Below are 13831 nucleotides of genomic sequence, written 5' to 3' on the forward strand. Positions count from 1 at the left end.
GGGGGGGAAAGGTGTAGAGTAGACCTGGTGGCCATCTGCAGTAAAGGGCGTCCGTGTCCATGGCTCCTCTGGACGGGAACCTCGATACAAAGGTCGGCAGCTGGGCATTCGCTGGGGTTGCGAAGAGATCCACCGACGGGCAGCCGAACCTCTCGCAGATCTGCCAAAAGATGCTGGGATGGAGCTGCCACTCTCCGTTGTCGACCGTCTCCCTGCTGAGGCAATCTGTTTGCTGGTTCTCTGTCCTGGAGATGTGTTCCGCTCTGATGGACTGGAGATGCCTCTCTGCCCAGTTTCCTAATCGGAGGGCCTCATCGCGAAGGGCCTTGGAATGGGTGTCCCCTTGTCTGTTCATGTGGACCTTGGCTGCCATGTTGTCCATTAGGAACAGGACATGATGACCGGTCACCATGGTCTTGAAGTGACATAGGGCCAGATGGACGGCCCTGAGGTCCAACCAGTTTATGTTGTTGCGCAGGTCTGTTGGAGTCCAGCGGCCCTGGGCTATCTGGGCCTCCAGGTGTGCTCCCCAGCCGAACAGGCTTGTGTCGGTTGTGAGTACCTTTCTTGCTGGTTCCTTGAAGAGGGATCCCTTGTCTAATGCTGTGGTCAGCCACCAACGGAGCGAGAGCAGCACCTGGGGCGACACTCGAACCTTGAAGCTGGCGTCGCTTGTCCCTGCTCTCTGGTATGGAAGCAGGAACCACTGAAGCTCCCTGGCGTGTAGGCAAGCCCAAGGCACAATCCCTATACAAGAAATGAATTTCCCAAGGAGCCTGGGAAAGAAGAACTACAGGGACAGAGCATAATTTGGGAACTTCATGAATCAGCTGCACAATGCTCTCCTTTCGATTCTGGGAAAGAAAAACCTCCCCAGTCACCGAATCTATAATGGACCCTAGGTGCTGGAGCCTGGTAGATGGGACCATGTGACTCTTCTCTAGGTTGCTAGAGAACCCCAGGGACCTGAGTGTGTCGATGGTAACCCCCAGGTCCTGCCTGGCAGTATCTGGGGACCTGGCTAGGACGAGGATGTCATCTAGGTAGCAAAAAAGGCGGACTGGGAAGGAACGCAGGTGACCTGTGGCCACGGCCAGCACCTTGGTAAAGGTCCTGGAAGCAGAGGCCAGCCCAAAGGGAAAGGCCCTATATTAAAAATGACTGCCCTCGTGGGAAAACCTAAGGAACCTGCCCCATGTTTTGGGGCGATTCTGATGTGAAGGTAGGCCTCCATGAGGTCGATGGAGGCCAAGAAGTCGCCCTGTCGGATGCCCTCTAAGATGGATTTCAGGGAGGCCATCTTGAACCTCCTGTAGACCACCCTGGAATTGACTAGTTTAAGATCCAGGATGGCTCTCCACCCCCTTGAACTCTTGGGGACCAGAAACAGGTTCGAATAGAATCCGGAACCCCTCTCCCCTCTGGGACCCTCTCTTTGGCCCTGATATCTAACAGGTGTTTGATGGCCTTTGCCTTAAGGGCCCATTTGGCCGTATCTGCAGAGGAAGTGAAGGTGCGGAACCTATTTGGGTGTTGTGAGCGGAACTCCAGCTGTAACCCGAGCTTAACAGTTTGGAGGACCCAGTCATCTGAAGTGACGCGCTCCCAGGCATTTGCAAAAAGGGAGAGGTGACCACCAATGGGGTGATCCATGAATGGATCACCTGCACCTGCAGAATAGGCGACCACCCCCTCCTCCAAAGGGCTGCTTGCTCTACTGCTGGCCCCTGAATCTGTCCCTAGGAAACTGCCTATCCCCCTGTCTATGAAACCTCGGGGTCTGGTACCTTTGATTCTGGAGGTCCGATTCAGGCAATAGCAATAGCAATAGCAGTTAGACTTATATACCGCTTCATAGGGCTTTCAGCCCTCTCTAAGCGGTTTACAGAGCCAGCATATTGCCCCCAACAACAATCTGGGTCCTCATGTAAGATGTTGTCCTGGGATAAGGAGCGTGTCGGTAATCTGACCATCTGGTCGTAGCTGGGAAAACCTTCTGCTTGTTTTTGTCCTCTACCAGGTTAGGATCCAGCGAGGCACTGAAGAGCTTGTCCCCAGTGTAGTCTGCTCCTGCTAGGTGCCACTTAGCCCGGGACTCCGCCTGGACGCTACAGAGGATGACAACGCATACTTAATTGCATCCAGGGTGGCATCTGCTGAGAACTGCGTGGCTACCAGCACCTTAGAGATGTCCTGCAGCAGTCGTACCTCCATGGCCGGGGTCCTGTCTCTCAGCTGTTCCAGCCACAGCACTGTAGATCTATTGAAAAAGATGCAGAAGCGGCCGCCCTAATGGCTCAGGTTATTGCTTGGAATGTCTTACGTAAAATGATCTCCGCCTTTTTATCCTCTGCCTTAAGGCAGATGGCGATGTCTCCAGTCACCACGGCTGAAGCTGAGGCTAGGTGTCAACTGGGGTGTCCACCTCAGGAACCTGAAGAGTTTTGGCAGGGGTAAAATTGAGATTATAGAACCTCCACTCATTGCCCCCTGGATTGGGAAAATAGGATTTATGGAAGGGTCCCTTCTTGTTACCCCTGCTAGTGCTAGACATGGCAGTCGTAGGCCTGGGATCTGGAGGTGTATCCAGGTCTGCTGTGGCCCTGGCCTTACAAAGTAAGGAGCTAAACAAGAAGGGGGGGGGAAGACCAGTGATGTTGGGGGCCTCAGGAGCCTGGGCATCCTCATCCCTAGAAAACCCCCATCTCCTTCAACTCCCCTTCCTCTAAATCTGAAGCTTCACTGGCAGTGGAAGGGGAGGAAGACCTGGGCTCTCTGGTAGCAGTGGCTCTGAAGTGGCTCTGATGATCCCTGGGCTGGTCCCGGGAAGACCTATGTTTAGAGCCCTGGGACTGATGTTTCATCCCAGAAGCAATCCCTTGAGCTATGGCCCTGGCTAAAACCTCCTGAAAGCTATCAGGGACCTCTGGGAGGGAGGGACGGAGCTCTGGAGTCTGTAAACAGTCCCTTGCCTCTGGGGATTGTGGTGCCAGCCTGTGCCTTGCAGGGCTGAGAACCCTCGTTTCATTTTGTTTCATTTCGTTTATTGGTTTTGTATGCTGCCCAATCCCGAAGGACTCCGGGCGGCTCACAATAAAACGGGGGAGGGGATAAATAAGACAATACAAACAATATTAAAATACACAACAGTCACAAATGGAGCGGGGCTGGCTATTTCAACAGCCCCCCAGCCTGGCAGAACAGCCAGGACTTAGTAGCTTTACGGAAGGCCGGGAGGGTAGTAAGGGTCCGGATCTTCACGGGGAGCTCGTTCCAGAGGGCCGGAGCAGCAACAGAGAAGGCTCTCCCCCGGGGGGTCGCCAGCCAACATTGGCTGGCAGATGGGACCCGGAGAAGGCCGAGCCTGTGTGATCGAATCGGTCTTTGGGAGGTAATTGGCAGGAGGCAGTCTCTCAGGTACCCAGGTCCGATGCCATGCAGGGCTTTATAAGTAACAACTAGCACCTTGAAGCGAGTCTGGAGACCGATGGGCAGCCATTGCAGCTCGCGGAGGATAGGTGTAATGTGGGTGTACCTAGGTGCACCCACAATTGCTCGCGTGGCTGCATTCTGGACTAGCTGAAGTCTTAGAGCCCTGCGCCTAAAGGGATCACCCCTTGTCTCAATGACTGTGCAGGCAAAAAGGGTGGCGATATGGAACTGGGGCGATCCCTGCCGGATCCCCGGTCCCTCGATGATCCTCGCCGGTCTCCTGAAACCGGGCAGCCGATCCTGATGTTCCGTGCGTGCGGAGGCTTCCTCCCCTTTTTCGCGACCGTCTGGTCGCCTGGGGCGTGCGCGCTAGCAAGCGGCAAGGCTTAAACGCTAGCAGAGCTGAGCACAGCAGAGGAGGGATGCAGCAATTAAATTCAAGGTAAATTGTGGAATCCTGTAGAAAAACTCCAAAGTCTTTGAAGTGAGGGAGAGTCAGGAAAAACACTCCTTCTGGGCTGGAGGCTGAGGTTAATCTGGAAGTCAGAAGGAGGAACGGAGGTTCAAGATTTACCTCAGTCTCCAGGGCAAAAGGGTTGGGTTAATACCCATGTGTTACTCCTCCCACGCCTCACTTCGGAAACGATACACATTTGCTGGCATTTAACCCAGAACTTGTTAGGGCTCATTATCTAAAACAAGTGGTTACAACAAACAGAATACACATTTTAAAGTTACAGCAAAGTTACTTCAAGGCTAAGCTTGGCATTCAGCCTGTAGCTTTTTATCTCTGCACATGGTACAGCTCAGCAAGAATAACAATAGCTGGATTATAAAGAAATAGTTACACTCTGTGCATGCTCTAATCTTTTCACAATCTTATGATATACTGATTTTATCAACAGGAAAGTTTTGAAAGAAATCTGTGTGGGGAATCTTAAACCCAATGAAACAGTTGAGGCGAATTTGGAAGCACAATTGTTGTCCAGGCTAGACCATCCGGCCATTGTTAAATTCTATACAAGTTTTGTTGAAGGAGGGAGTTTTTGCATCATTACTGAATACTGTGAGGTAAGACTTCTGCGTGACCCGTCAAAAGCGCGGACGACAAAAGCGCGATCGACAAAATCGCGCCTTTGACGTCATCACAGCGCGACGAAAAAGATCGAAAAATTCAAATAAAAATTAATAAAAATTAAATTAAAGCAAGCCGATTCACATAAAGGTAAGGGTTAGGGTTAGGGTTAGGGTTAGGGTAAGGGTAAGGGTTAGGGTTAGCTTTAGAGCGTTAGCGTTAGCGTTAGGGTTAGGATAAGGGTTAGCGTTACGTTTTTCGTTACTTTAACGGTTAGGTTTAGGGTTAGGTTTAGGGTTAGGTTAAGAGTTAGGGTTAGGGTTAGGTTTAGGGTTAGGTTTGGGGGGGTTAGGGGAAGGTTTTAGCTTTATTTTTACATTTTTTCGATCTTTTTCGTCGCGCTGTGATGACGTCACAGCGCGCTTTTGTCGAGCGCGATTTTGTCCTACGCGCTTTTGTGGTGGAACCGAATTTCATGTGCTGATGTAATTCTTTCATCAGATATACATTTGCTTCTCTTTTTCAGGGTCAAGATCTCGACTTTAAAATTCAAGAGTACAAAAGAAGTGGCAAAGTATTTCCTGAAAGTCAAATAGTGAAATGGTTTATACAATTATTACTTGGAGTAAACTACTTACATAAAAGGTACAGCAGTTTCATTTGTCATTCTATAAATTGAAACTATGTTTCCATGGCTAGATTGCTGACATAGAGTGAACACTTTAAAAGCTTGTGGAATAGCTGTTTATCTCTAATATGAAATTATGTCCAGCTATCTGGATTTGGATTATTAATATGTAGCTAAAGTGAGTGCCCCCTTTTAAATAATATATTTTCCAAAGTTTGCCATTTTAAATCTCTTTTATTTCTGCAGAGATGAAATAGCAAATATATTGAAAGTACATTTTGGCTTATTTCCAAAGAAAGCTAATGTGAACATGAAAACTACTTTTTTCCAAATGTGAAATGATCCCTTATGTCTCACTATTATTATGAAAGTGAAAATATTTTATTGTCCAAACAGGAAGTACTAGCCATTTCCTTCTGATACAGTATTCATTTAGTCTGTGTAAAAATATTTGAATCTTCTTCATGGTGGCATGATATTGTTTTCTAAAGTAGGATTTCCTGAATAGAGTTATCAGTTCGTTTGCAAATATCAGTTTCAAATATTACTAACAACTGCAATACACACTCAGAACTTGATTTCCTCTCATCCCAAATCTGTAAGAAGTGCCTCTCCTTCTGCTTAAGAAAGTGAAGACTCTTGAAATGAAGTATTTCAAAAGGAAGTTTTTATTAAGTAGTAGTGAAAACCTCCAGTTCAAAGCAATGTCTGGAATTAAAGCGGTAGAGATCCCTCCCATTAGTCAGAATGCAGATTTTAGCCAATACACAAGTGTGAAAGTGGTTCCTTTACCAGTTGCCCTGAGAATCAGATAAGCATACATTCCCATGGTTATCTTCCATTAGATATTAAAGTGAACCGTCCCACATGGCTATCACAAACATTCCCCAAAAGATGAAGGGATCTCAAGGTGCTTTGGCGCCAGAGAACCAGTTGTAAAATATCAGTTGTCACAGGCAGTGCTAATAAATCGACTCCAAGGCCCCCCTTCTCCCAATTGAATGGCAGTATCACTTTTAGGGATCTGATTTAGGTATAAATGAAGTACCTGGGATATGGTGACTATAAAAACAGTAACATAGGAGGAAAAACAATGTCAGAGAGAGGATTATTTAAAACCTCTTTTTAAGCACAGTGAGCCATCCCTTGCTCTGCCATTTCATGCTGTGCTTTGGGGCCACTGATGTACCCACCCACACCTAGTAGCAGCTCCCCCTGCCACAGTCATGCCATGACTCATAGTACATTTACAAATTCTTCACCACCCAGGAAGAGCCAGTCATGTTGTGCATGTGCCGTGCACTATGCTTTACCTGCCTGTTCACCTGTTTGCAACCATTTGAGACTTGCTTAAGAATCCATGAGCTTTATTTAACAATGGCAATGGAATGTGCTGGATTAACCAAGGACTCCTTTTGGTAGGATATTTTTATTCATACACTAATTTCCCCAAAACCAGCTTTTCCTGTCCAAAAAACCCAAAATATATTTATAAGGTACTTTTTGATTCATTTTCAATCAGAATTGCTAAAATACTTTTAAAAATCTTTATTATTTTCCTTCTGGACGTTATGAAAAAGAAAGTTTGACCTGCAGCCCTTCATATATTTAGTTTTTGCCTATCCTCTCTCCATTAATTTGCAAAAAACTTTGATATTAACATTATTCAAAATCAAGAAATTGACTTAGTTGCTAATTAATGTGTTCAGGATTGCAGTCCAAAAGCAATGATGTGAATGCAGTTAGGAGACATGTTTAAGTTTTATAACATAACAAGATACATTTGTTGCAATAACCTTTTTTTTTCTTATCACTGGAACAATGTTTTCTTTTTTATTTTCAGACAAATACTTCATCGAGATTTGAAAGCTAAGAATATTTTTTTGAAAAATAATCTGGTTAAAATTGGTAAGATATAAAAAAGTTACTATTTATTGTTTCAGGAGCATGCAGGGAGGCCAAGATGGCAAGATAGATGAAATTGAACAGCTGTTGGGATCAGTTACAAATCCCAACAGATGTTTGAATGCTAATTCCATGTTTACACTAAAAGATAGAAATACTTACCACTTCCTGCCCAAGTTTATTTCTTCACAGATTCCCAAGTATTTTCCTTTTAATGAAACATTATACTAGGGTCAGATCTTAGTTTTGAAATATTTGGAAGAGTAAAACTACCTCTTTTTATTTTAAAACTGAACCTTACCAACATATAATTATAAATATAAACATATTTTGTAATATGTGTGTTTTTTAAAGAATATCTTACAATATAATACAAACAAAACATTGCATCATGCCTTGTGTGTTATGAGAAAAATGTTCTTTATCTATTATCTCCCAGACTGCTATTGTAATGGCTAGTTTGCACAAAGCCACATGTGGCACAATAAAAATATTACTGTTCCTTAGTTAGCTAATTCAAGATGACATCCTTCAGTGATCAAAGCACATGGAAAGGAAATATTTCATGAAATCCAGCATATGCTTACTTTTATCAAAGAATCATTGCAATTATTTTTCAAGAATACCATAATATTGTAGAATTTGTGTTTCTTTTTTTACATATTATATAAAACTTACTATTATTTTTATTCTCCTTATGTTAAAGACCTGAGAGTATATGAGAGCATGTTAAATGATTTTTTTAGGAGGCAAGTGGACTTTCTTGTTTTTCTTTCCTTTTAAGACATTTTGCTTCTCATCCAAGAAGCTTCTTCAGCTCTGACAGGATAGTGGGAAATGGAAGGATTTATATTCCTTGTAGACAGCTGGTAAACCACAGAAAAACCTCCAAGTGCTTTAAGGACCCTCTAAATGGATGCAAATGACCAGCTGTCTGCAAGGAATATAAATCTTTCCATTTCCCACTACCCTGAAGAAGCTTCTTGGATGAGAAACGGAACATCTTCAAAGAAAAAAAAAACAAGAAAGTCCAGTTGCCTCCTGAAAAAGCACCTTTGGGATAACTATGACCTGGATGACTGAGAATCTCTACAGACATGTTAAATTAAAAAAAAAACAATGTTTTTCCATCCTATTTTTTCAACAATTCCATTAATACTTTTATTGTTATTTATCACTACAAAATAATGTATAAGCTACTATCCTATAACCACTTCTGCTGCAGTAAATCCTTATTTTATAATTGTGCTATGATTTTAAAATAATTTAAACTAAATGTGTTCTATTTATATATCTCTTTGCTTAAAAAAAAGCATGATTAATTTTTGAATGTGCATAAATGTGTATTTGACTACAGGTAACTTACAACCATTCTTTTAGTGATGGTTCAAAGTTACAACAGCTCTTAATAAGTGACTTACAACCAATCCTCATTACTGTCAATGGGGGAAGTCAGATTCATTTAATGATCATATGATTCACTTAACAACTGCAGTGATTCACTTAATGTTGCAAAGTGTTGCAAAATTGGTTATAACTTACTTAATGACCAACTTGCTTAGCAACATAAATTGCGGTCCCAATTATGGTTGTAAATCAAGGATTATTTGTATACACAATAGCATTACACATTTTAAAACTAGGCTGGTAGCCCTTTTTTAAAAATATAGTTTGTTGGGGATAAAAGCTTATTCTGTAAATGGAAGGTAAATATGGGCAACTTCTTTATTCATGATATTAGCCACTATGTGTACTCAGTTTACAAGGTGTTATTAGTAACCTCTGAGAATTTTTTAACTATTTGAATTTAAATAGTTAGCTAGTTTTTGCTTTTTTTCTTCATTGGTTGTTTTTCTAACAGATTATCTCTTCTTTTTAAGGGGACTTTGGAATTTCTCGACTCTTGATAGGATCCTGTGATTTAGCAACTACTTTTATTGGGACACCTTTTTACATGAGCCCAGAGGCATTACAACACCAGGGTTATGACACAAAATCAGACATTTGGTGAGGAGACAATGCTGTATTCAAATTCATTTTACCACAAGCAAGCACATAACTGTTTTTTATGTTAGGTTTTATTGTTTTTCTTTCTATAGAACTCTATACCTCCCTAGCACACAATAGGCTACCATTCTATTTGAGTATTTATTGTAAAGAATGCTTTATTGTTCTGAGGGGTTAGTCTGACATTTCTCTTCATTTCTTATACGTCTCTTTTGAAGAAAAGGTTTTATTGTATTCTATTGGAGTATATTTTTGTGGCACAATTTTTCTTCTGATTGAAAATGGATTTTTATTTAGGTTATATAATAAACTGATAGATAACAATAGCAATAGCACTTAGACTTATATACCAGTTCATAGTGCTTTACAGCTCTCTCTAAGCAGTTTACAAAATCAACATATTGCCCCCATCAATCTGGGACCTCATTTTACCAATCTTGGATGGATGGAAGTCTGAGTCAACCTTGAGCCGGTGAGAATCAAACTCCTGGAGTGAGCAATGAGTCTGCACTATTGCATTGTAACCACTGTGCCACCATGCCTCTGTATGGTGTGAATGTTATGAATAAAGCAGAGTATTTTTGTGGGTGCTTTTTTTAAAACTGAACATTTTTATGAATTCCCAGTCTATTACATGTATTGAAAATATTGGTTTCTTGAGATAATCTTAAATAATGTAACAAATCTAGGGATACATCATTAAATAACCCTATTATTTTTCACAGATAACTTTTTTTTCTTTTTATTGATGTTAAAGCATCAGATTCCTGTGCTGCACTTCTTTGCATTTGAATGAAAATAGATTGTTCCTTGCAAGCTATCAATGGAGGAATAAAATACTGAAAACTTTTTAAAATAAGGCAGATAGAAGGTATTAAATGTTTATGTAAACCTATCATACAAGCAGTCTTGCCTTGCCTTTCAGTTCCACATTTTGAAGCAATGCAGTTTTGTTCTAAATCATACTTAGCTCAAGACCAATGTCTTCAGGGCAGAGCTTGTAATTCAGCAGGTTCTGACCAGTTCTGGAGTCAGCGGAAATTTTGAGTAGTTTGAAGAACTGGTAAATACCACCTCTGGCTGGCCCAGTCCCATCTATTCTCCGTCTCCCAAGTCCCAGCTTATTGGGATGAAATGGGGATTTTGCAGTAACCTTCCCCTGGAGTGGGAGGGAATTGAGATTTTATGGTATCCTTCCCCTGCCTTGCCCACCAAGCCACGCCCACAGAACTGGTAGTAAAAAAATTTAAATCCCACCATTGCTTCTGGGGATTCTATAGTGATACTGGGGCCTTAGGAACAATTACTTCTGGTTTTGGAGTTAAATAGGTGCCATTTTTCTTTGTATTATTATTATTGCAGGGGGGGGGTGTGTGCAATAGCAAGGTTGTCCAAAGATTATAACATAGTTAACATTTTTAAAATTTTTATTATTATTTGTGAGATCACATTACTAAGAGCCCAGGGCTGCCTGCAGCTGAGGAGCTGCAGGCCGGCTCCATCTGTTCTATATGAATCATCTTTTATATAAAAAGACAGCAGTTTTAAAAAGTGCTTTACAAACAGTGTTTAGGATTGTAGCAAAAGTAATGTAGTAGTCTCCAACTTGTTTCGGTGTTTCTCTCTAACAAATAGCTTGTTCTTGAGTTTGGCTCTGCAAAAGAAAAGGAAGTCTTAGCCTTAAACACATTTCTCAGCTGTGCTTGATTGTAAAGCATGATTATTTGCAATTGACTGTTGCTTTAGTAAGGTAAGGCTAAAAAATTCTAGGAGTGCCACATTGCGTTGTTTCATCTAAAAGCAGTTTGGGTTTTGATTTGGCTGTAGATAATTCCCAGAGATCCCATTTCACTTATTGTGATATCTAGTGTAGTCAGCTTTGGGCAATGTTATAAGTAGTACTTATTGAACAACTGGTCACTTAATTGACTTAATTATAGTGCATTCCAGAGGTGCACTTCAGATGGTTTGGACCGGTTCGGGCGAACCACTTGTTAAGATTCTGTGCAGTTTGGCAAATCTCACCACTGGCTGGCCCCGCCCAGTCACTCCTCATCTCACCCACTTCCCCAGCATAGCTGCTGCTGCTCTCTGTATGGCTCCCTTGCCTGCCTTGACCATACGGTCTCTGCGGGCCAGCCAGCTTGCTTGCCTTCACTGCTGCGGCTGCATCCCATGTGGGGCTCTCCCCATGGTCCAGCTGAACAGCCCTGATCTACCTGGGTGAGGCTGCAAGCAAGGCTCAAGTTCTGGCATAGCTGCTTCCCATGTAGCCCAGCCAGCTTGACTCCCTTCCGCGGCAGTGGCCCAGTTTTCTGCCTCAATTACCTTCCTTTACTGATCACCACTCCTCCTCACTTGCCTAGATTCACCCAGCTGCCTCAGCCTACTCCTGCCCATTCCAGCAGCAGAAACCTTGAGGCAGAGGTCAGCATGACCAGGCATCCACTCGGGGAAGTGGGGCTTGGAAGAGTGCTAGTTTCCAAAGCCTCCCTTTTCTCTCGCTCTCTGCCTCCTATTGCTTCTCTCAGCCTCAATTCATTTTTCTCCCTCTGCCTCCTACCACTTCTCGAGGCCTGAGAGAAAGCACCTGGTCTGGGGACACAGCCCTCCATGATGGAGCCCTTCCCGGGGAGCTCCAGACTTTTCACATGCCTCTGCCAGCCCAAGTGCCCTGCCCTTCATATCTCGATGGGGCCAGCACCCAATGGTGGCAGTGCTCAGTGAGGGCAGTCCTGGAGCTGCACACATGCACCATAGCAAAGGAGCAATCTTGGTCCCAGCGGCATCTGCCCTGAGGGCTGCCTGCCAGCAGCCTTGCTTTGGTAGATAGCCATGCACTGGTTCCATTGGAATCTGAAGGGCAGGGCATTCAGGCAGGTGGAGGCACATGGAAGCTCTGGAAGATAAGGCCAACATCACCCACGCCCACCCACCCAGTCATTAGGGCACGCTGATGTCGTGCGCATGGCATTATGGGTGTGGCATGCCCACGCACGACTCCCCTGTGCTTCCCCCGCTTTTGGCACACCAGTCAAAAAAGGTTTGTCATCACTATCCTATACCATTTCAGAGAAATGGCTGTCCAGTCTTTTCTGAAAAACTACTAGTGATCAAGCACTAAGAACTTCTGGAGACAAGCAATTCCACTGGTTAATTGTTCTCACTGTTAGGAAGTTTCTCCTTAGTTTTAGGTTGCTTCTCTTTGTTTAGTTTCCATCCATTGTTTCTTGTTTTGCCTTCTGCTGCTTTGGAAAATACATTGCCCCCATTTCTTTGTGGCAATCCTTCAAAAGCCTGTTCTATGGACTTATCTATCAAACTCTTGGGCAAAGCATGTGAGACATTTCCTCCTTTCAATCATCTATGAAAGTACATCTATAGTATGTAGATGCAGATAATAAAGTCAAAAAAGGTGAACAACATTTTTACAGAACTGTGGATATGCTGAGGTCAGGTGTGACAAGGTGTGGCTGGGAGAGGAGAGACCCGGCAACGCATCCCTTGATATGAGTGATGTTGAGTTGGCCATGCCCACCCAGTCACATGCCCACCCAGCCACACCCACTCAATCACATGGTCATCCACCCATGCCCACCCACCCAGTCATTAGGGCAGAGAACCAGTTGTTAAAACATTTGAATTCCACCACTGGTCTACTCCCTCCAAAAGCTGCAAACAACTAAGTCCTGAAAATACAACTGATGTAGTGCTCCGCTGATGTTTGCACCTATGATCAACTATAGAGATGTTGCAGTGCTCCCTGCCTATTTTCCCATCCCCCCTGAAGGCCTTTCCAGGTTCCCGAGGCCTTTTCTCCCCATCTGAGCTCTCACAGTCTTTAGACCTGATTTCCTTCCTATCAGTCCCCATACCCTAAGGTGACCAGATTTTCAGATTGGTAAAGAGGGACACCATTGACCCTGGGGGGGGGGAGCTAGGCCGTGGCGGTTACTGCCAGCCCACGGCCTCGCTAGGGACATCTGGTCACCTTAATTATACATATCCTCTCTCTCTATCCATCCATCTGTCTGTCTATCTGCCTGCCTATCTGTCTATCTAGTTATTGTATTCCTCCCTCCCTCTCCCTCCCTCCCTCTCTCTCTCTCTCTCTCGCTCCCTCTCCCTCCCTCATCTCATTATCATCTATCTCAGTGTTTCTCCACCTTGAAGACTTGAAAGTATGTGGACTTCAACTCCCAGAATTCTGTAAGCAGGTGCAGGGCTTCAGGGGAGGGGGGATGCGCAAAGCCCCCTCCCCTAATGCTTCTGGCTCTTCTAAAGAAGGGGTTTGGGGGGGCTTGTGCAGACCCCTTCCCCCCTATTCCCGCATCTCCTTGCAGGAACCTCCAATCGCCAGGGGCATCGGACTCCAAATCCCATCGCAGCAGCCCCCAATGGCCAGTGTCTTAGGACTCCAAATCCCATCGCAGGAATCCCCACTCACCAAGATTGTAGGACTCCAAGTCCCATCCCATCTGCTTCAAGATCTCCCTCGCAAGCTTCAACAGCCCCGATAACAGCTCGGCACACTTCTTCTTCTCCACATGCTCCCCTCCACCCCCCATTCTTTTCCTCAGTTCCCATGCTCTGGCGGGTCCACACAAGTTCCTTGCCTAGTTAAGCGTGCCTTGGATCCCAGCCCCGGGGCACATTTTCGCAGTTGGCCAAGCCCCTGCTCTCCCCGCAAAAGGCAGCCTCGTCGCCACTGCCTTTCTCTATTCCCTTTGCCTGCTGTCAGTTAAGAACAAAGCCCATGGTGGGGAAGCTGCTTGTTTGTGTGT

General features: G+C 44.4%; 1 protein-coding gene across 3 annotated transcripts in view; it reads left to right on the forward strand.

Moving 5' to 3' along the window:
• NEK11 (NIMA related kinase 11) overlaps positions 1 to 13831 on the forward strand; it is a 203599-nt gene that overhangs the window by 55392 nt on the left and 134376 nt on the right. For all 3 annotated transcript variants that reach the window (XR_015696375.1, XM_087712942.1, XM_087712943.1), the window contains exons 2-5: positions 4338 to 4503; positions 5034 to 5152; positions 6979 to 7043; positions 8921 to 9047. Coding sequence is in view for 2 of the 3 variants with exons in the window: in XM_087712942.1 (XP_087569068.1) it covers positions 4338 to 4503; positions 5034 to 5152; positions 6979 to 7043; positions 8921 to 9047 (477 nt within the window). In the remaining variant the exon portion in view is untranslated. The remainder of the gene's footprint in view (positions 1 to 4337; positions 4504 to 5033; positions 5153 to 6978; positions 7044 to 8920; positions 9048 to 13831) is intronic.

Source organism: Thamnophis sirtalis, unplaced genomic scaffold (assembly GCF_051295495.1).
Source record: "Thamnophis sirtalis isolate CommonGarterSnake01/CBP01778 unplaced genomic scaffold, rThaSir2_p1.2 scaffold_4, whole genome shotgun sequence".
NCBI lineage: Eukaryota > Metazoa > Chordata > Lepidosauria > Squamata > Natricidae > Thamnophis > Thamnophis sirtalis.